Source organism: Grammomys surdaster, unplaced genomic scaffold (assembly GCF_004785775.1).
Source record: "Grammomys surdaster isolate TR1022 unplaced genomic scaffold, NIH_TR_1.0 205, whole genome shotgun sequence".
Lineage (NCBI taxonomy): Eukaryota > Metazoa > Chordata > Mammalia > Rodentia > Muridae > Grammomys > Grammomys surdaster.
In genome coordinates this window covers 6,271,729-6,293,518 of record NW_021604650.1, presented here as the reverse complement: position 1 = coordinate 6,293,518, position 21,790 = coordinate 6,271,729, and the positions used below count along the sequence as shown (strand labels likewise).

Below are 21,790 nucleotides of genomic sequence, written 5' to 3'. Positions count from 1 at the left end.
GGGTTAGGGTTAGGGTTAGGGTTAGGGGGTTAGGGTTAGGGTTAGGGGGTTAGGGTTAGGGTTAGGGTTAGGGTTAGGGTTAGGGTTAGGGTTAGGGGGTTAGGGTTAGGGTTAGGGTTAGGGTTAGGGTTAGGGTTAGTTCTAGCTCCAGGTTATCTGATTTCTGGACACCTGCATATATGTGGTATACACACACACACACACACACACACACATGCATACATGCACACATGCGCTCGAATGCAGGAAAGCACACATTTACATGAGCACATACAGTTGCACATGCCTTTTTCTCATGGATACAGACTGCTCTATCCCTCACTCACCTCTGTTTGTTTGTTTGTTTGTTCGTTTGTTTGTTTTCGTTTCTTGAAACAGGGTCTCCCTGGGTGTCCTGGAACTCAGTTTATAGACTATGCTGGCCTCAAACACAGTGATCCACCTGTGTCTGTCTCCTAGTGCCAGGAGTAAATGCATGTGTCACCCCTCCAGGCATTTACTCACCTCTTATGTCAATCGCAAATAATTTTGCGGCTTTCAGGATTTTGACAGCGGCAACAACCATGATGACAGCGGCAACAACTGTGATGACAGCGGCAGTAACCATGATGACAGCAGCTATGATATCCACAATAGTCAGAGTGTTATAGAGGCCTTGCAGTTCTGGAATGAGAGCGAAGACAGCTGAGGCAGAGCAGTCTTCATTAGAATAACAGACCACAGAAGTTCCTGCTTCAATAAAATATCCAATAAAAATTAATTTAAAAAAAGACATTCCTGCTTCATGTCTAGTCTCAGAACCCATGGGGTCCTGATAAGGTCCTTGGAAGGAACAAAGGGTGTGGCTCACCAGGACAGCTGCAGGCGGCCCTGCTGCCCACAGACTGCTGAGACCATTTAGGAGCCCCGGCCTCACTCCTGTGAAATCCCAGCCCAGGGAGAGCCCAGGATGCAGATACATGGGGGAGGGCACAGCCAGAGGGAGCCCAGGCTCTGTCAGCTCCTGCATGGATGGTTGAGGGTCATTGAAGCTGGTCTCTCCCACAGCACTCTACCTAAGGCTTTCTTAGTCTCAGATAAGACCTTACTATATTTTGTGTGTTTAATTTTTCTATTAAGTTTCATTCTAAAACTGTTGCTTATTATTTATTTACTTTATTTTCAGTGTTTTATGTGTATAGGTGTTTTGTCGACCAGTATGTCTGTCCCCTGTGTGTATGCAGTTCCCTGTGGAGGCCAGAAGAGGGCTCCAGATCCATTAGAACAGGAGTTACCTAGGTGTTACTTTTGGTTGTGAGCTGCCATGTGGGTGCTAGACGTACTCTGCAACAGTAACAAATACTCTTAAACAATGTGTCATCTCTCCAGCTCCTACTTACTTATTATTATTATTTTTTAAATACAGGATCTTGCTATGTAGACCTGACTGTTCTAGTACTAGATATACAGCCTAGACTGGCCTTCAACTCACAGGTCCTCCTGTCTCAATAGCCTATGCAATGGAGTTACAGACCTGTGCTGTTTAACACTTGGGTATTTGTTTTTACTTTATTTTTTTATTAAATTCCATCTTTAATTATCTGCTATTACATACTTTGTGCGCATATGTGCATTGTGCCCTCTCACACACATATGTGTGAAGAGGTCAGAGGAGGATGTTGAGGGTCCTTCCCTATCACTCTCTGCCTTATTCCCTAGTGACATGGTATCTCCCTGAACCTGCAGCCAGGCTGGCAGCCAGTGAGCCCTAGAGAAGGGTGCACACCACACAAAGTTCTGGGATTTGAACTCAGGTCCTCAGGCTTGGGCAGCAAGCACTGTAATCCACTGAGCTCCCTGGCCCCATTTTTAAAAAACAATCAGCTTTGTTCAGTTTGTTCTCTCCATTCAAGTTTGGTTTCAGGTTTTTCGGGATTGAAATCCACGTGCCAAGTGCTTTTATCAGCTCCCTGGTTAAAGGATTTTTTTTTTAAATGTGTATGAGTATTTTGCCTGTAATTACATATGTGCACCATTTGTGTGCCTAGTACACAAAGTGGTCAGAAGACGGTGACCAAAGCTATGAAACTGGACTAACAGTTGGTTGTGAGCCACCATGTAGGTACTGGGATTGAACCCAGGTCCCTTGTAAGACCAAAGACTCTAAATCCCCAAACCATCTCTCTAGTCCCTTTCTGCTTGTAGTTTTAATGGAAACTTTCTTTGAGTTGGGAAGACAGCTCAGTTAGTAAAGTACTAGTCACACACATGAGCATCTGGGTTTGTATCCCGGGCAATCCACATAATCTACACCTGTAATCTCAACACTGGCTGGCACCACAAGCTACTCTTCCAGAGGACCCAAGTTTGGTCAGGTGGCTCACAGCCACCTCTAATTCCAGCTCCGGGGGATCCAACATCCTCTTTTGACTTTGGTGAGCACCTGCTCAAACAGCGTACATTCATATATATGCATATTATATACTATATATAATATATAGTATATACACATATGCATATGTGTGTATAACACATACATAAAAATACATTTTAAAAAAGGAGGAGAGCAATGGAGGGAGCCAGCCAATGTTGCCCTCTGGCCCCAACACATAGATGCACACATATACACACACTTTCAGACATACACAAACACACACACTACACACATGCATATATACACAAAAAACTTCTGTGGAAGTGGAAACGCTGATTTTGAAAGGTAAATCAACATGTCCCAGCTCTCAGGGGTGTTCACACTACACTGTAGATGGAGGACAAAGAGATTTTGAGCCCTCAGACATCAGGAAGCTCCCTGAAAACAGAACTGGTGACAGAGACACAAACAGAGGGCCCAGACTCACAAACACCTTGGTTTGAGACTGAGGTCTGAGGAGGAAAAGCTCCAACCAGACTCTGGGACTCTGTTTGCTGACTAAGACAAGATTTCTGTATTTTGGGTTGTGAGCCTAGGCATTAACAGCTGAACCATCTCTCCAGCCCAAAGATGAGACTCTTGACCTTCAGCCTCAAAGCAAAATCCAGTCCACTGCTTGTTTTTGTAAAGTTTTATTGGCATGTGGGCAAACAGTCATTCGTTCATAGTCCCTGGGTATTTTTCCTATTGTGGTAGTTTAATAGTGACTAAAGATGCCAATGTTATCTTCTCAGCTGTTTTAGTTAAGATGTCTATTGTTGGGATAAAACACCATGGCCAAAAGCAATTTGGGGAGGAAAAGGTTTATTTGAACTTACAGCTTGAGACTATCATCAGGGAAGTCAGGGCACGGACATAAACAGGGCAGGAACCTGGAGGCAGGAGCTGATGCAGAGGCCATAGACGGGTGATACTTACTGGCTTACTCAGCCTGCTTTCTTATAGAACCCAGGACCACCAGCCTCGGGGTGGAACCACACACAATGGGCCACACCCTCCTACATCAATCACTAAATAAGAAAATGTCCCATAGGAATTCCTGGCAGTCAATCTGATAGGTGTCATTTTCTTGACTGAGGTTCTCTTTCCCTAACTATCTCTAGCCTGTGTTAAAATGACATAAAAGCTAGCAGCAGACATTTTTAATGTGAATTTAGGAGACAGGCCCTTACCTTGTTTTGAGTCAAACATGTCGCACACAGTATCCATTGTGGCATTGCATTTCCTGATAACTCTGCCATCAGGACAGCTGGAAGGAAAACGGTGCGTTACCTCCTTCCACCCAGGCAGCCCAGAACTCACTCTTCACTACCCAAAGGGTTAGGAAGAATCAGCCCCATGCCAGAATGGTGCTATACCTAGCCATTCTGGCAAAAGCACTCTGAAGAGATTAGAGTTTAGGGGGATTTGTGATATTTAGGAGACGGACCCTCTCTCTTCCTAGATAGAGTACCTGGCTATGAAAACCACATAGAGGAAAGTCTGCCTAGAGACAAAGATGGTGTGAATGAGGAAGAGGCAAGCAGGTGCAGACACGGAAGAGGTTCCATGAATCTAGAGTTGAAGGCAGTCTTTATTCACATCAGGTTCCTGGTCTCACAGTTCAGTGATTTCTGAATTATGTTTATGAGTGCATAACCTGCCTCACAGATGTAAGTTATTGCCTGATGTGGTGGTGAATACCTTTAATCAAAGCACTTGGGAAGCAAATACAGGCAGAATGTTGTGAGTTCAAACCAGTCTGGTCTACACTGTGACTTCCAGGCCTAAAAGTGATGCACAGTAAGCCACTGCCTTAAATAAAAAAGGGTGTATGAGTGTGGAGAGATAGCTTAGTAGTTAAGACCACTTGCTGCTCTTCTAGAGAACACAGACTCTATCTACATGGGGGCCCACAAGCAGCTACAACTATAGTTCCAGGGGATCCAACACCCTCTTTGGGCCTCCATGGGCATCAGACATGCAGACAATCACCTATGCACATAAAAAATAAGCACTTATTATTTTTTTGATATTTTTTTACATTATGATTCATTACAGTTGTGAAGTAGCAACAAAACTTTTTTTTTGAGCTGGGCAGTGGTAGGGCACCCCTTTAATCCCATTAACTCAGAAAGCAAAGGCAGGCAGATCTCTGTGAGTTCGAGGCCAGTCTGGTCTTTAAAGCAAGTTTCCAGAGATCCAGGGCTACATGGAGAAACTCTATCGTGAAAAACCAAAATAGATAGATAGATAGATAGATAGATAGATAGATAGATAGATAGATAGATATGTAATGGTTGGGGCTCACCACACTATGTTAAAAAGGACTGCAGCAGCATTAGGAAGGTTGAGAACCACTGCCCCAGAGCCTGCAGAGGGAGTGAGGACCAGTGAGTACCTTTGATGTTGGACTTTGGGTTCCAGAACCATACAATAATAACTTCTTATTTTCATTCCCTGCTTGTAGTTTTGTTAAGTGGTCACCAGATTTTTTTTATCTTTTTTTTTTTTTAAGGTAGAATCTTATATAGCCCAGGCTGGCCTCAAACTCATTATGTAACCAAAGATAACCTTGAACTTCTGCTCATCCTGCCTCAAGGAATATTGGAAATAAGGCACACCACCATACATGGTCTATGTGGTGCTAGGGATTGAATCCAGGTCCACAAAAGCACTCAACCAACTGAACTACATCCCTGGCCCCACAGAATCCCTCTTTTAAAGATTTATTTTATGTTTAGATGTGTGTGTGTGTGTGTGTGTGTGTGCGTGCGCGTGTGTGTGTGTGTCTGTGCACATGAGTTCAGGTGCCCACAGAGGCCAGAAGAGGGCATTCGATTCCCTGGAGCTGGAGCTATAGGCAATTATGAGTCCCTTGATGTGGGTGCAGCAAACTCAGCTCAGGTCCTTGGCAAAGCAGCATATGCTTATCCCTGAGCCATCTCCCTAGCTCTCCTTCCCTACAGTGGGTCACTTTGTCACCCTACCTGCCTAGAGTTCTTTCCCCCTAGAACTTTCTATGTTTCCATCTCTCCCTGATTCACTGAGTCTCTACTCAAAGGTAATCTTGCCAGAGTGATTCCTTCAACAGAGTGTGCTGTGGCCCCCATGATCATGAATTCACTTACCAGTATTGTTTTTGAGACAGTATCTCTACCCTAAGATGACCTCAAACTTGCTATGTAGTTAGCCTTGAACTACCGCTCCTCCTCCCTCTATTTCTCTGGGACCAGGATTACCACAGCTGGTAAGTACAGTTATGAGGATGGAACCCAGGGCTTTGAACATGTCATACATGTAAACACTATCAATTTATCCTCATCCTCAGGCTACCACTAATGGTGGTGGAGATACGTACATAGCATTATGTTTTATGTCTCTCACTGTTAGGGAGGTGGCTCAAAGTCTGTTTGTTGAGTGAGTAAGTGAGTTAGCAAACAAATGAGCACTGACTCCAGGCAGCTTCCAGGAGGAAACAGCCTTTGATTTCATTTGTGTGGCAGGTGCTCCCCTAAGGAGCCCTCTACAGACAGGGACTCAGAGGCTAGGGAGCTAGCGGGCAGGAGCAGGGATCTCCACACATTACCCCTCCTCCAAGCTGGCACCTGCTGCATGCATGGCACATCTCCAGACAGTTTTCAGAGTTACAGTAGGTGCCCTGCTTACACTGGCACTCACGATCAGCCGTACTGGAGCATTTGGTCACTTCCTCTTGGTCTGTGGAAACAAGTTAGTCATCAGGGTGGAGTTTGTCCTAACGTACACCATTCTATGACACAGTAAAGTCACTTTCATTGGCTCTTCACCGTAGACACATAGCCCAAACAGCCTCCCAGGAGAGGAGCAGGGCCCACCTAAGCAGTATCCAGCCCCCAACTTCTTCTTCCAAGTGCTTTACCATAGGAGGAGGGGTGGAGTAGAGGTGAGAAAAAGCCCATCAAGGCCTTTGTGTCAGGTAAGGAGTGTGAAGAAGCCAGAGTTGGCCATCTGTCTTAGCTACCTGTGGTCCCTTTCCCTGTCAGTGTGCATGCTTTAACCATCAGTGGGGAGGCTGCTGCCATGGCCACAGCTACACACTTACCGTCCCGGCACCCAGAGCAGGGAAAGCACCTAGATTCACTGTTTTTGTGGTCTGTGAAGTAGTTAGACTCACACGGAGCACATTCACTCTTATCATGGTTCTTCTGGCATGGATTAGTGAGATAAAAGCCTATATGAGAGGAAAAGGAAAGGTTTAGGGGCCTGGCAAAAGCGCTATTCCCTGATGCCCCTGGTGGCCAGACCTCTCACACTAACCACTCCTGAGCTCCTAGCCTCCTTGGAACTTTCTAGTTGGATACCCAACCACAGTCTTCACACTTAACATGTGGAGGCCTTGTATTACCCCTTGGCTAAGACTGATGTCCTCCAGGGTGTCTGTGTAAGGTTCTTCCTCTCTACACCGCTGTCCCAGCGAGTGGGCCTACAATCAGCTGATATGTACACTTCTCCCTCCCATGCCAGGTTCCTGACTGCCCAGAATGGTTTCGAGGAACTCCAAATTCTAAAGATGAAGTCCCTGGTCAAGGTCTTCAGCACATTAGTTACATGGTGGCCATCTTCTCAGCCTATGGCAGAAGCACAGGAGAGACACACATCCCTAACAATATGATCTCTGCAAGTGTGCTGGCTTCTGCATCGTTCAATCAAATCAGTTCCATCTCGTTTCCGCAATGTGCTTGTAGGGGTGTGCCCACACATGGCTATGTGCCCCTAAGTGTGTGCAAGTGTGTGCACAGACCCAAACAGGTGTCCACTGACTCATTTGCATATAAGTGCACATGTAAGTGTGTCTGCAGGTAGGTGTGCTTACAGATATGTGTTGATAGCTGTGTAGGATGGGGGCAGGGTCCAGGTGCAGACACTCATATGCCCTTTCTTCAACAGCTCCTTGCTTCTTCTGCAGAACACACCACACCCACCTCTCTGGTTTCTGTCCTTGAAAGCCAGGGGCAGTGCTTGGGTAGGGGAAGGGTGGATAGGAGGCAGTTGGTTGCCAAGGTGACACCCATTTCCCTTCTTCGGTCAGATCCACCTCTCTCAGTGCAGTCTCTGGTTCAGCCCTAGCTAAAGGCCTGTAGCACCTTTTCTTTCTTTCTTTCTTTCTTTCTTTCTTTCTTTCTTTCTTTCTTTCTTTCTAAGATTTATTTATTTATTTTATTATGAGTACACTGTAGCTGTCTTCAGACACACCAAAAGAGGGCATCCAATCTCTTTATGGATGGTTGTGAGCCACCATGTGGTTTCTGGGATTTGAACTCAGGACCTCTGGAAGAGCAGTTCGTGCTCTTAACCACTGAGCCATCTCTCCAGCCCCTGTAGCACCTTTTCTCAGTGAGAAGGCCAGACCTCTGCAAAGCATCCTAGGACTCACCAGCAGAACAGTATTGGCAGCAGAGGTTCTCATGTTTGAACTCATCCGTCTTACACTGAGTTGTGTTGCTTACACCGCAGACTGTCACCTAAAATCAGAAAGGGGAAAACTGCATCAAAAACCAGCCCTATGTGACTCTCAGTGCAGAGGAGGTGAATGGCCCCCAGCCTAACCTTGGTTCCCATATACAGCCTTCCTGCAGAGCATAAACTACAGTTTTGTTCATGTCTCCCAGGCCAACATGCAGATAGGTTCCTCCGTTTCCAAATTCGGGGAGTTTTGTGTCTTTGCCATTGGTGTGTGGCCTGTACGACTGTGAACCTTTGATATCAATGAACTATTTATGTTCTAGCTTGTGTTTATTTCGACAGCCACACCTACAGTTAAAATTTTTTCCCTGATCCATTTATATGCATGACTGTTTTTTTTCTGTATGCAAATATGTACAGCATGTACATGCCTGGTGTCCTTGGAGAGAAGAGAGTGTAGATCCTCTAGGAATGGAGTTAAGATGGTTGTGAGCTGCCATGTGGATGCTAGGAACCCAATCTAGGTCCTTTGCAAGAACAGCCATGGTTCTACCCACTGAGTCATCTCTCCAGTTGTAACCTACATTTTAAGAACCTATGTTACAGCTGGAGAGATGGCTCAGCGGTTAAGAACACTGAATGCTCTTCCAAAGGTCCTGAGTTCAATTTCCAGAGTCTACCTGGTGGTTCACAACCATCTGTAATGGGACCCAATGTTCCCTTCTGGTATGTGTGAAGACAGCTACAGTATACTCATATACATAAAACAAATAAATCTCTAAAACAGAAAAGAAATTGTTACAGCCAGGACTACACAAAGAAACCCTGTCTCAAAAAACAAAACAAGCAAAAAAAGAAAGTTATGTTTGTAAAGTTTTGTGTGTCTGTCCCCACATATTGTACATGTACATACATTTGTATACATACAAAGTGTGCTCATTGCGTGGCCTCAGTTTTTTATAACCTTACTGGTTTGTTTGTTTGAGATGTAGCCCTAGCTATACTGGGAACTAATATGTAGCTCAAGCTGGTCTCAGACTCAGATCTGCCTGCCTCTGCTTCCTCAGCGTTAGGATTAAAGGTGTGCACCATCAACTCTCAGCCTTTTTTTATTTATTATTATAGCCATGGTATAATAATAATGGTGCCTGGGCCATGGTATGCATTTGTAAATGAGAGGACAATGTCGTAGCATCCATTCTCTCCTACCTACACACGGTTCTGAGATTGAACTAAAGCCAGTAAGCTTGCATGACCACCCCTCTGGCCCCATGATCTTACTAAGACAAGGACTATCGCTGGGCGGTGGTGGCGCACGCCTTTAATCCCAGCACTTGGGAGGCAGAGGCAGGCAGATTTCTGAGTTTGAGACCAGCCTGGTCTACCGAGTGAGTTCCAGGACAGCCAGGGCTACACAGAGAAACCCTGTCTCGAAAAAAACCAAAAAAAAAAAAAAAAAAAACCAAAAAAAAAAAAAAAAAGACAAGGACTATTACTGAACTCAGAGTTCAGTTTTGATTAGAATGGCTACCAGTGAGTTCCCAGAATCCACTCCCCTACCTCCCCCGTGCTGGAGTTATAGGCACATGCCACCATATATCTGGCTTTTATAGGATGCTGGAGGTTGTCTCTCCAGCCACCCCACTTTGGACACAGTTTCATGTTTGCTTACTTAACCAGTATATTTGATCCTCATTATTCACAAATTGCATATTTGTCAATACAACTATTCCTTAACATTTATTCCTATACCAAAATCAGTAGTATTTTTTAGCTATTCACCAATATGCACAAAGGGTCAAAAAAAAAACTCCCTAGGGGTGGAGAAATGACTCAGTAGTAAAGAGAATTTGCTATTCTTTCAGAGGACTCAGTAAATTAGATTAATTACACACACACACACACACACACACACACACATGCATGCATACACACATGTACACACGCACACACTGAGACAGCACCTCATTATGTAGCTTGGATAGCCTGGAACCTGCTATGTATCCAAGCTGGCCTTCAACTCACAGAGATCCACCTGCTCCTGACTCTTGAGTATGAGGATTAAAATGTGACCACACTGGGCTGTTAAGATTTCCTGAGTCACCTGACACATCCTCTCAGCTGAAGGTAAGCAAGGACATACTTTTTGTTCTCACTTCACCTCTCACTGCAGGAATGTGTTTATTTTACCGGATATCAGTCACCCTGGCTTCTGAATCTTTTGTGGTGTATTGCATGGGTTATCTTGCTGTTTAAAATGGCTCCAAGCATAGAGGTGAGAAACTGTTTCCTGTTCCGAGTAGTAGAATGTCCTAATACCCTTACAGATAAACTATATGTGTTAGAGAAACTGCTAGAAGCGTGAATTTCAGACTGTGGAGCATGGGTTGAATATTAACCAACATAGATTACATAAGATTTAAACACACATAAAATAATTGACTAAGCAGTTTTTGAAGGTGGGCAGACACTTGTAAGGACACACCTCTGGGGCACGAGGACCTGAATTTGTAACAGTATCATTCACATAACCTGGACTCGGGAACATCTCTAACTCCAGCCCCGAGGATGGAGACAGGCCTGAAGGTCATTGGAAGCCAGCAGAACTGAATGTATTAGCTCTAGGTTCCCTGAAAGATCCTGTCTCCAGGGCTGTGGTGATGGCTCAACGGTTAAGAGTTCTGGCTATGCTTCTAGAGGACCTGGGTTCCATTCCCAGTAATCACATAGTGGCAAACATCCATCCATACTCTAGTTCCAGGGGACCCAACATCCTCTTCTGACCTCTGTGGGCACCAGGAATGCACACGATACACATAAACTTGCTTGACACATACACCTAAACATTTTTTTTTAATCTTAAAATTTAGCTATTTTTATGTATATGAGTGTTTTGATTGAATGTGTGTGCCCCATACCTGTGGAAGTCTCCATACCTTTAAATTTTGTTTATTTGTTTGTTTTCGAGACAGGATTTCCCTGTGTATCCCTAGCTGTCCTGGAATTTGCTCTGCAGACCAGGCTGGCCTCAAACTCAGAGATCTTCCTGCCTTTGTCTCCTAAGTGCTGGGAAACCACCACAGCCAGTTTTTTTAAAAAATGTTTTTTAAAAGAAAGACTTCACCTTGAGAATTATCTAGGAAGGCATCAGCCTTTCGTCTGGGCCTGCATGTATACATGTGCATTCATCTACACATGGAAAGGGAAGGAAGTGGGGAGGGAGGGAGAGAGAGTCTAACCCTGCATGAGTAGTGGCTAAATACTGGCAAGTTTGTCAGTTGGGGCTGTTCTGTTGGTCAGAGTCTCTGGCTTGCTTCCCAACCCCTTCACCCCCCACTCCTACCTCCCCTAGGCCCTCAGGTATTAGACCCAGGACTTCATATATGCTAGGCAACCATTCTGCCACTGAGCTTTATGCTTGGTCTTTTTCGTATTTTTTTATTTTGAGGCAGAGTCTCATTTAATATCCAGGCAGGCCTTGAACTCATTCTATAGATTAGGGAAGGTTTAAACTTGCAATCTTCCTGCCTTGTCCAGAGTAGCTAGGATTACAAGACAGGGTACCAGGCCCATGTTTAGGTTTTTTGGGGGGAGGGGAGTGCAGGGGTTTTGAGACAGGATTTCTCTGTGTAGCCCTAGCTGTCCTAGAACTTGATCTGTAAACCATGCTGGCCTTGAACTCACAAAGATCCAACTCCCACTGTCTCCCAAATGCTGGGATTAAAGGCATGTGCTACCACCACCCATCTAGTTGGTTTTGTTTGGTGACAGGTTCTTGGTAAGTTGCACAGATGTCTTAGTTAGGGTGTCTTCTATTGCTGTGAAGAGACACCATGACCAACTCTTTATAAAAGAAAGCATTTGATTGGGGCAAGTTTATAATCTCAGAGGTTTAGTGCATTGACATGGCAGGAAGCACGACAGACATAGTGCTGGAGAAGCAGCTTGGGAGTTCTACATCCAGATGCAGGCAGCAGGAAGAGAGAGCTACTGGGCCTGGCTTGAGCTTTGGAAACTTCAAAGCTCTCCCCTCAGTGACATACTTCCTCCAACAAGGCCACACTTCCTAATCCCTCTCAAGTAACACCACATCCCAAGGACCATGCATTCAAATATATGAGCCTATGGGGGCCAGTCTTATTCAAACCACCACACCAGGCTAGTCTGAAACTCCTATACCAAGTCATCCTTTTACCTTGGTCTTCTAAATAGCTTGACTACAGGTGTGTACATCCACCCCAGGCTTTAATTTTGTTTTAGAAAAAGTACTGATGCCTTCTGAAATTGAAAAGAAAAAAAAGGGTTGGTCATATAGCTGAGTTTAAAACTGCCTGCCTACCATGGACAAGGCCTTGGGTATGGTTCCTGGTATGGGCAAACTTCTTAAAATAAAATAGTAAAATCAAGGGACTGAAGATGTAGTTGAGTTAGAGTGCTTGTCTAGCATGTATGAGGCCCTGGTTTCCGTTCTCAGCCCTATACAGCATTGATGTGGTGGCACACACCTGTGTTCCCGGCTCTTGGAGATAGAGAGACAGGAGGATCCTTAGTTCAAGATCTACCAAAGGAAGCTGCGTCTTCAGCCCTAATGTTTGTCAGGTTCCAAAGAAACAGGACAAATGGCTGTGGTGCCTATTTAACATATTAAAGCGTTCTGCTGGCCACCAGGCTCCCTCAGTACCTGTGATAAAGTCCTGGCTCCTCAATATCTTATCTATAATAAAAACCTTCTCCACCATGTCCTCATTTTCATTCAATGTTCTCCTTTATTTGTTTATTTCGTGTGTATGGTACATGTGCAGGTGTGGGCACATATGTAGATCCTGTGAATTTGTATGCCTGTAAATGTAGAGGCCAGAGTTTGATTTTGGGTCTCTTCCTTGATTTCTTTCCATTCTGTTTACTGTGGCTCAGACTCTTACTGAATCTAGGGCTTACCTGAAGGAAGTCTTGCCACTTTGGGCTTCCTGAGGGGTTGGGTTACAGATGGGCTACCACATCCAAATGCTTTTATATAGGTTATAGAGATTGGAACTTCGGTCCTAAAGCTTGCCTAGCAGAAGACTTATCCACTGAATCATCTCCTGGATCTCCTTTTTTAATTTGATGTCACTATTGTTAGACATGGTATCATGGAGCCTCAGCTGGGCTCTCACTGTGTGGCTGAGGATGACCTTGAAGTAGCGACCTTCCAGCCTCTACTGCCCCAAATGCTGAGGTCACAGTCTGTGTCATCACAGTCTAAAGCACCGAATAAGTAAGTAAGTAAGTAAGTAAGTAAGTAAGTAAGTAAGTAAGTAAATTAATTAGTAATAAACTAGGAGATGGCTCAGTTGGTAAAACATGTGTCTCACAAGCATCTGGACCTGAGTTTAGGTCCTCAGAAGCCAGGTAGAAAGCTGAACATGCCAGCACTTTCTTGTAAATCCGACAGAGGTGGCTCACTGAGCAGCCTGACCAGGGAAAATCAAAACTTGAAAAGAACAGTATCTTTTCCCTGAACTCCATAAACATTACAGTTAGCCACAGTGACTCACCATTCAGTTCTGTTGTAAAGGAATCCACATGAGAGGAAGTGATATTGTTTTTCAAATTCACATGTGATAGCGGAAAAGAGAAAAAAAAGCAACCCCAACCCTCTATTTTATACTAGGCGTCCATCTTCGTACCAGCTAGCTCTTTGTCTCTGAATCCAGTCCCTGGAAGATAAGCTCATAGTGACCCTGTGCTCTACAGTCAGTGGGACCTGGGAGAGTGGAACTGATACATGAAGCCGACTAAAGTCTCATGCAACAGCCAACTTTATTCAGAGCATCAGATAATTTATACTCTGAGGGTTAAGAAGAGTCACATGAATAAAGTGTACAATCGCAAGGGCAAGATGAATGTGGCAAAAACTTACTTATCCATAGAGGCATATAAATGACAATAGTCATTGTGATGAATAATCTGAAGTGAACTCACTCCTATCTGCTGCACCTGGGAGGGCCACAAAAATACATTCCAAAACCAGTTTCCTGTTTTGAAGAAACTGGGGTCACAAGACTCTTGGTTTTTGGAGTTTTCTCACAAGCACTCAGAATCTTCACACAACTCTCTTCTTCAATCACATTCTGACAAACGTGACTCAGTGACCACCCACCCAGACATGTACAGTGACCATCTACTTGGTATGTTCCTACTAACTCCTTTATGACCTCTGGAATCTGCTCATGCAGACGTTCAGGACACCTTGACTATGTAATCTTCGCAGAGCAAAACAGCTCTTGGCTTCCACGTGCAGACACTCAAGGTCTTCTTGTGATTTTTGCCTTTAAAAAACCCTTCCTTCTGGGGCTGGAGAAATGGATCAGCAGCTAAGACCACTGGCTGCTCTTCCAGAGGACCCAGGTTCAGTTCCCAGTGCCCACATGGCAACTCACACCTGTCCGGGACTCCAGTTCCAGGGGCTGTTAATACTCTCACACAGACATATACGTAGGCAAAAATTTTTAAAAATGAACATAAAATAAAATTAAAATTAAATAAAAATACCCTTTCTTCACCACCCAGTTTTCATGGCAATTTCAAGTTTGGCTCATAGATTGTTGTCCTGCTAACATTAATCAATAAACATTTTAATTATAACTGGATTGAGTCTGTATTCTTTTCCCAGAGGTCAGAAACACTGAGAAAGTACCCAGAATCTAATGCCCATGCACACAACTCCCTTAGGTGGAGAGCTGGCACATTTCTTAGCCTGTGGACACTTGACACCTTGGAGGTTCACAAAAACTTAGAGGTAGCTGAGGTCCACTGACTAGAGGCCAGCCTCTTGGAAGGCACTATTTTCTAGGAGAGAGAATCTCTCTCTATTTTATTTTATTTATATGAGTATACTGTAGCTGTCTTCAGACACACCAGAAGAAGGCATTGGATCCCATTATGGATGGTTGTTCCTGGGAATTGAACTCAGGACCTCTGGAAGAACAATCAGTGCTCGTAACCACTGAGCCATCTCTCCAGCCCCCATCTCAACAGGCAGTGGGGAGGAAGATGTTATTGTTGAGGGCTGACCACTTTCACTCTTGTTTGGTGTGAGGTTAAACGAGAGTCAGCTTGCTTCTGTCAGTTTCTATCACAAACCAGCCATGGTAGCAATAGGAAACAACAGCAGTTTTGAGACAGTATTCTACAGTCTGGGATCCCGCTATAGCTGAGTATGGCTTTGAACTACGGATCCTCCTGAGTCCTGGGATTGCAGGCCTATACATCCCATACCAGGCTGACAGCACAATTTGGGGGAGGGGGAATTCATACTTGAAAAATACCAATGGGTAGTCAAGGCTTGGTGGCTCAGCTTGGGATTCCAGTAGTCACAAAGCTGAGGTAGGAAGACCGGGCTTGGAGCCCAGCCTGGGTTATATAATGTCTGTCTCAAAAAAGAGAAGAGGAACGGACTGGCAAGATGGTTTAGAGGGAAAGTGCTTGCTAGCAAGCCTGACAACCTACCATTGATTCCCGAGAGCCACACGGTTGAAGGAGAGAACCAACTCTTGACCATTGTCCTTGGACCACCATAAGTGAGCCCCCACACAATAAATAAGTAAAATAATAAAAAATTATCAAAAATAAAAGCTAGGGGCTAGAGGGATGACTCATCAGTTAAGAGCACTTGTTCTTGCAAAGGACAGCATGGTGGCTTACAATAATCAGTAACTCTAGCTCTAGGGGAATCTGATGCCCTGTAGCTTCCACAGGCACTCTACATAGGTATACAAACTCTCTCTCTCCCTCTCTCTCCCCTTCTCTCTCTCTTTCTTTCACTCTCTCTCTTTCACTCTCTCTTTCTGTCTCTGTCTCTGTCTCTCTGTCTCTCTCTCTCTCTCTCTCTAACACACACACACACATACACACACATGCACACACACCATACACATAATTAGAATAAAAAAATGTTTATAAGGTAAGAAGGGACAAGGGACTCTCAAAAAATGATGAAACTAGTTTTGTAGAAAAGCTAGCTAGGCGTGTTGGCTCATGTATTTCATCTCAGCACTCAGGAGGCAGAGGTAGATGGGTATTTTTGAACTTGAGGTCAGGCTAGTCTACACTGTGAGTTCCAGGGCAGCTAGAGTTACTAGTGAGTCTCAAAAAGAAACAAAAGAAAGAAAGAAAGAAAAAGAGAAAGAAAGAAAGAAAGAAAGAAAGAAAGAAAGAAAGAAAGAAAGGAAGGAAGGAAGAAGAGAGGAAAAGAAAAAAGAAAAGCTAGATAGCAGGAGGGGAAATCCCACTGCTTTGTAGCAAGAAAAGATAAAGATATAAAACCAACACCTTCTCTGTTAGATGCCCTCACCCCATCCTCTACCTCCACCATACAGGCCAGGAGCTGGGAAAGGAGACCCAACGTTATCACTGGGCAAGATCCTATGTACTGCTCTGGCCATGATAGCCTGCTGCAGCTCCGCTATGGTCCCCACACACTTGTGCCTCTACTCACCCTCAGAAGCAGCCCCAGCAGTAGCAGAAGTGCCAGCTTGTCCATCATAAAAAAGGCAGGACAAGCCAGAGCCGAGAGAGGTGCTGAGTGTGAGGACCAGCCTGTTGCAGCCCAGATGCTGGCCGTGCCAGTGAAGAGGCATTTAAAACCACTCCCTGCTTCCGCTCCACACAAAGACTGACTTCCTTCCTCACTTGAGCTGTTAGTGTTTTGGAAGTTTACAGAGAAGTTCTTCAAAATCTTTCAGGGCTCCACTGGCTCCAAGGGACAGCAAAAGGCACTTCAGTGTCAAGATTCTGAAAGCTGAGGCAGCCCAAGGGATGCATGCATACAATGACCGACAGTGAGTCTAACCAGACCCAGGACTTTGGGTCAGCCTTAAAGAGGAAGGAGAACCTCATATACATTAGATGCCTCCTCCTGGGCCACAAGGAGCTGGCTGGTCTCAAAAGGACAAACAGCGTATGTATCTACTTCTGAGGACCCTAGAGTCTCAGGCCTACTGAGGCAGAAAGCAGGATGAGCAGCTAGACTGGAGAGGGACCGACAGTAAGTAAGTAGCTTATGGGGTTAGAATTTCAGTCCAGTAAGATGGAAAGTTCTAAAGGTGGATGGGTGGACTTGGTTTGATTGCACAACACTATGTATATGATGTGTCCCTTGGAGCTGGTGGCTAGGGATGCGACTCAGTTGGTAGAATGATTGCCTGGATAGTATGGCTACCCAGTCACTGATAGTACACATCTGTAATCCTAGCACTCAGGAAGTGTCAGTAGGAGGATCAAAACCTCAAAGTCATCCTCAGCTATATAAAGAGTTCCAGACCAGCCTGGACTATGTAAAATCCTGATCAAACATAAACAACAAAAAACGAAATAAAACCCAAGAAACTTAGCCTTCTTAGGAAGCCCCAGGCTAGTGAGAGATCATATCTCAACAAAACACGGTGGACGAACTCCGTGGTTAAAAATGCTAACTGTTAGGGCTGGAGAGATGGTTCAGTACTTAAGAGCATGCATTATTCTTATGGTGTGAATGAAAAAAAGAAATGGAAAGGAAAGGAACTCCTAGGTATGGCGGAGGAGAAAGTTTATGGTAGGTATGTGGGAAAGCACAGAGATATCTGGGAGAGTCCAGAGTGGACAAGACCAGACTGAGCTGGGCCATGTGGGGAGAGGGAGAGGGGAAGGGAGAGAGGAGAGAGGGAAACCAGATGCTACAGACAAAAAGCCAAAAAGGTACAAAAAAGGGTAGGTAGCCAAAATGTCTGAAAGAGCTTCTGGGGGAAGGGCAGGTTGTTAGCATTTCCTGTAGGCTCCATCCAACAGTTACCTATCAACAGTTAAGCACTAGCTTGGCTCTTATATGAAAGGACCTTAGTCCCTCTCCCTCTCCCTCTCCCTCTCCCTCTCCCTCCTCTTCTTCTCCCTCTCCTCCCTCTCCCTCTCTTCACTCCCCTCTCCCTCCCTCTCTTCACTCACTCCCTCTTCCTCCATCTTCTTCCTCCTCCCACTTGTTCCCGGCTGGCCTTTCCCCTTCTTTCTCCCTTCCCTCACTTTCTGCCCTCCTCTGCCTCTGCTTCCTTCCTTAGACCCCCTTCCCAGGTCCCAAATCAACTTCCTTTTATACTACACCTGACACCTTGGGGAGGGGACAGTGTGCCTCAGCGTGGGTCAGCTAAGGTATCCCTTTCCACCACATCAAGCCACTGCTTTATAAAACACATTACACAGCCCATCCATCACCCTGGGCTTCAGAGTTCAGGGTGGAGGGTGCCATGTGCCAGCCATATCCTGTAACAGGTAGGGACTGAGGAATGCTGAGAGAACCTGGAGCTAGGTCTGCTTTATGTTAAATAGGGACCTCAGCCACTTGTCCTAGAGGACCTGAGTTTGCTATTCAACACTCACTAATCAATACTGCAGGTAGCAGAGGCCCCCACCAATCAGTCAATACTTCAGGCTTCAGAGACGACACCCTCTAACACACACAGGCCTAGAGCTGCGCTAGAGTTCTGAATATCCAAACATCAGGCCACCCATACCACATCTTCAGTCATAACCTGTGAGAGTGTCACACCTGTGGTCCTTGCATCAGAGCCAGTGTGTGTGTGTGTGTGTGTGTGTGTAGAGGGAGTGGGGGGAGAGAGTTGGTGGCCCATGCCTTTAATTCTAACACTCAGAGGCAGGAGGATATTCATGAATTCAAAGCCAGCTCAGTCTACATGGTAAGTTCCAAGACAGCCAGGACTATCTAGAGAGAACATGTCTTAAAAAAAGAAAGAAGAGAGAGAGAAAGAGAAAGAGAGAGAGAGAGGAAGAGAGAGAGAGAAAGAGAGGGAGGGAGGGAGGGAGGGAGGGAGAGAGAGAGAGAGAGAGAGAGAAGAGAAGGGGAAAGAAAGAGAGAAAGAAAGAAAGAAAAGAAAAGAAAAGAAAAGAAAAGAAAAGAAAAGAAAAGAGTTCATCAGAAGTTCAATGAACAAGCAGGCTGGCCAAGCAATCAAGAGTGCTGGGTGAAGGGGCTGCCAGGAAGTCATGAGTCACCAAGGTTACTGGAATTGACATCAGCTAGGTTTTTAGTAATTTCCAGAAAGCCACATAGGTGCATACAGTGTCTGGAGACAAATAGCTGGTTAGTCCTTAGTCAAACCAGATAAGCTGCTTTTTATTCAGGTTATGTGAGAACCAGAATTATACTTTCAGTTTTTATTACTGTGCCTAAGGGATCCATGAAACAAAAATGCCTCTAACCTGTAAGTTCCACACTGCCTAAGGACAGATACCTACTGAAATGCTGGAAGCTAGTATTTATAGAGGATTGTTGTGTTTATGAAAAGATAAGGAGAAGAGGACTATGTTTTGGTGGATGTATAGTCAGCTGTGGTGGAAGGGGGTACCTCCGTGGGCCCATGCTGAGACATCCCTTCCCCTGAGGGGAATACTATAGTATAGAATAGTATAGAATAGAGTTTATTCAGGGCATGGGGATGGGAGTTGAGAGGGTAGTAGAGACAGAGAAGAGAGAGAGAGAGAGAGAGAGAGAGAGAGAGAGAGAGAGAGAGAGAGGAGAGAGTAGAGGAGTAGAGGCCAGCCTTGAACAAGTGGAGAGAGAGGGGGGAGAGGAATGAGGACAGAGAAGGAGCAAGAAAACAAGAGCAAGAGAGAGCAGAGGAGGCGAGCAGCCCCTTTTATAGTGAGTCAGGCACACCTGGCCATTGCCAGGTAATTGTGGGGTGGAGCTTAGACAGAATGCTAACGGTTCCCTGTTTAATTAAAAAGAAAAAAATTAGAAAGAGGTGATGATGGAGCAGGAATAGGGCTGATTTTGAGGTCAAATGTCTCTAGGAAATTTAGGAAAATGGGGAAGTTGGTCCAGTCTTAGGAGAACTGACTGTTTCCTTGCCGTCCAGGGTCTGTGAAACTGTCTGTGGCTAGATCAGAAGAAACAAGTCCAGTAGAAGTGTCTGTGTCTGTGAGAGGCAACTGGAGCATCTGGAGGTTGTTTCTCTGGAGCTGTCCTGGATGTAGTAAGTGCCTGGACTTGACAAGATGCTGAAACACACACACACACACACACACACACACACACACACACACACTATAGGTAGAGAATAAGATTAGGTATATTTGGGAGAAAGAAATTTTTTTCTTATATGCACATTTGAAACCCAGAGGAATCCCACCCTCTGGAACAGATAGTATGTGGGAACTTTAGGCTATTGATTAGCAGATGTACTTATCTATTTGGAGTCTATTTGGTCCATGAGAGGTAGATCTGAGTGGGTTTCCTGTAGCTTATAATTTTACAAAAGAGATAACAGCATGAGTTAACAACATGAACAGCCTTTAAGATGAGCCTTTTGTGGGGCAGAAGGAACAAGGGCCTTTTCCTGAGACTGGATATACATCACTTTCAATTTACCTAAAAGATAACCAAAAAAACTTAAAATTTGAATTTGTGATTATACAGTTGGATCATATAGTGGAATGTTTAATGCTAGGACAGTGGCATAGCAAGAAGAGGAAACATGAAGCAGTTAGTCAATGGAAACCAAGTTTAGGGAAGGAAGTAACAGAGTGCATCTCTGAAAGCTTACATCTGAATTTGTGTATCATTTATCGTGAAGTCTAAGAAATCTAGTAGTCTTAGCTGGTTAACGAATTTATTAATGAGTAAATATAGTGGTGGATGACCTTAGGGTAAGGAGCTAGGTCTGCTTTCTAGTTGTCAAGCTACAGTTACCTTAGCTGTCAATGTAGTCAGAAATCTGGGGAAGAATAAATTATAATCTAGGAGTCGTGTATTAATAAAAAAATGATAGAGTTCATTTATAATCCACCACTTAAACAGTTTGTTGTTGTCTCCATGGCATCTCGGTCAGAGCCAGTCTGGCTTTCAAATCCAGAAGACAAAGAGCCATTCCTCTGTGGACTAGATAACGTGTGGAATAAGAAATCACTACCTTGACTTAGGCAATATGAGTCATTTGACTCTTGGGGTATGCAATCTTGTCCACAGTGTTTCTCAGTGGTTATCATACCACAATCCAGTCAGTTTCTTGTAGCTGTGTTTATATCTTCTGAGACCTTGAGGGTAAGACGTTAGGCTTTGGGGAGATTCTGTCTGTCATAAACTTAAGTATTTTAATAGTTAGCCGACTTCTGATAAGATTGAGAGCTATATCGATTGGTCATACCTGACTTAGACAACCTGTGTTTGTTAAATATCTTGTTTGAGAATGTGTATAGTAAGTAGAGCATAGAGGAAAGCACAGTTTCTATTAGTAGAGAATCACTTGGCATAGAGTTGGTGTGGAGGACCAGAATGTAAAGGAAGAGAGCTGGCAGCGGTGGCATGAGACCTTGGTGTCAGAAAGTGAATGTGTCTAGGCAAGTTCAGGCCTGTGACACAAACTGAGCGGGCAGACAGGCCATGGGAAAGTAGGAACGGGCCTGGGGAGTGGGAGCGTTGACCCCTTCCATTTCCGACCTTGGCTGGTCGGTGGAGCGAGAGACAGGCACATGCTCATGTGCAGTTGAGGCACCAGGGACGTGCCCGGGCCGGGGCGTGGGATGCGCGCAGTCTGAAAGGCACAGATTGCAAGGAGTCACAATAACAGTGTGTATGCCCCAGGTAGCCCAGGGCCAAGGCACCTCTGAACAGCGGCAGGGGTCGAGGTATTGTTGTGGCATTCCTAAGAGAGGACTGTGTGAGCAAGCAAGCTGGGTGGGACTTCCTCCTGGCAGCTAGAAGCCCCAGCCTAATGCTTCCAGCTGCTGGGTGTCTCACCTTGCCTGTCGGAGTCCGCTTTGAGGGGGCGGGGAGGAAGCGCCTGAAGTAGTGTTCTGTATCCTAGTAACAAATATGCTATTCCTGTGGTGGATGGCAGGGCTAGCACTCACTTCATGAGTTCCAGTCAGAGAGGAAGAGAGGAAGAGAGAGAGAGAGAGAGAGAGAGAGAGAGAGAGAGAGAT

General features: G+C 45.0%; 1 protein-coding gene across 3 annotated transcripts in view; it reads right to left on the bottom strand.

The window, feature by feature from the left end:
* The window catches only part of LOC114624343 (tumor necrosis factor receptor superfamily member 26-like), a 20,913-nt gene extending 4,492 nt beyond the window's left edge, over nt 1-16,421 (bottom strand). For all 3 annotated transcript variants that reach the window (XM_028771282.1, XM_028771283.1, XM_028771281.1), the window contains exons 1-6: nt 16,317-16,421; nt 7,809-7,896; nt 6,477-6,605; nt 6,001-6,112; nt 3,586-3,662; nt 505-663 (exon numbers count right to left, since the gene is read on the bottom strand). In XM_028771282.1, coding sequence (XP_028627115.1) covers nt 505-663; nt 3,586-3,662; nt 6,001-6,112; nt 6,477-6,605; nt 7,809-7,896; nt 16,317-16,364 — 613 coding nt within the window. In that variant the 5' untranslated portion in view covers nt 16,365-16,421. The remainder of the gene's footprint in view (nt 1-504; nt 664-3,585; nt 3,663-6,000; nt 6,113-6,476; nt 6,606-7,808; nt 7,897-16,316) is intronic.
* Nucleotides 16,422-21,790: the final 5,369 nt, after the last annotated feature.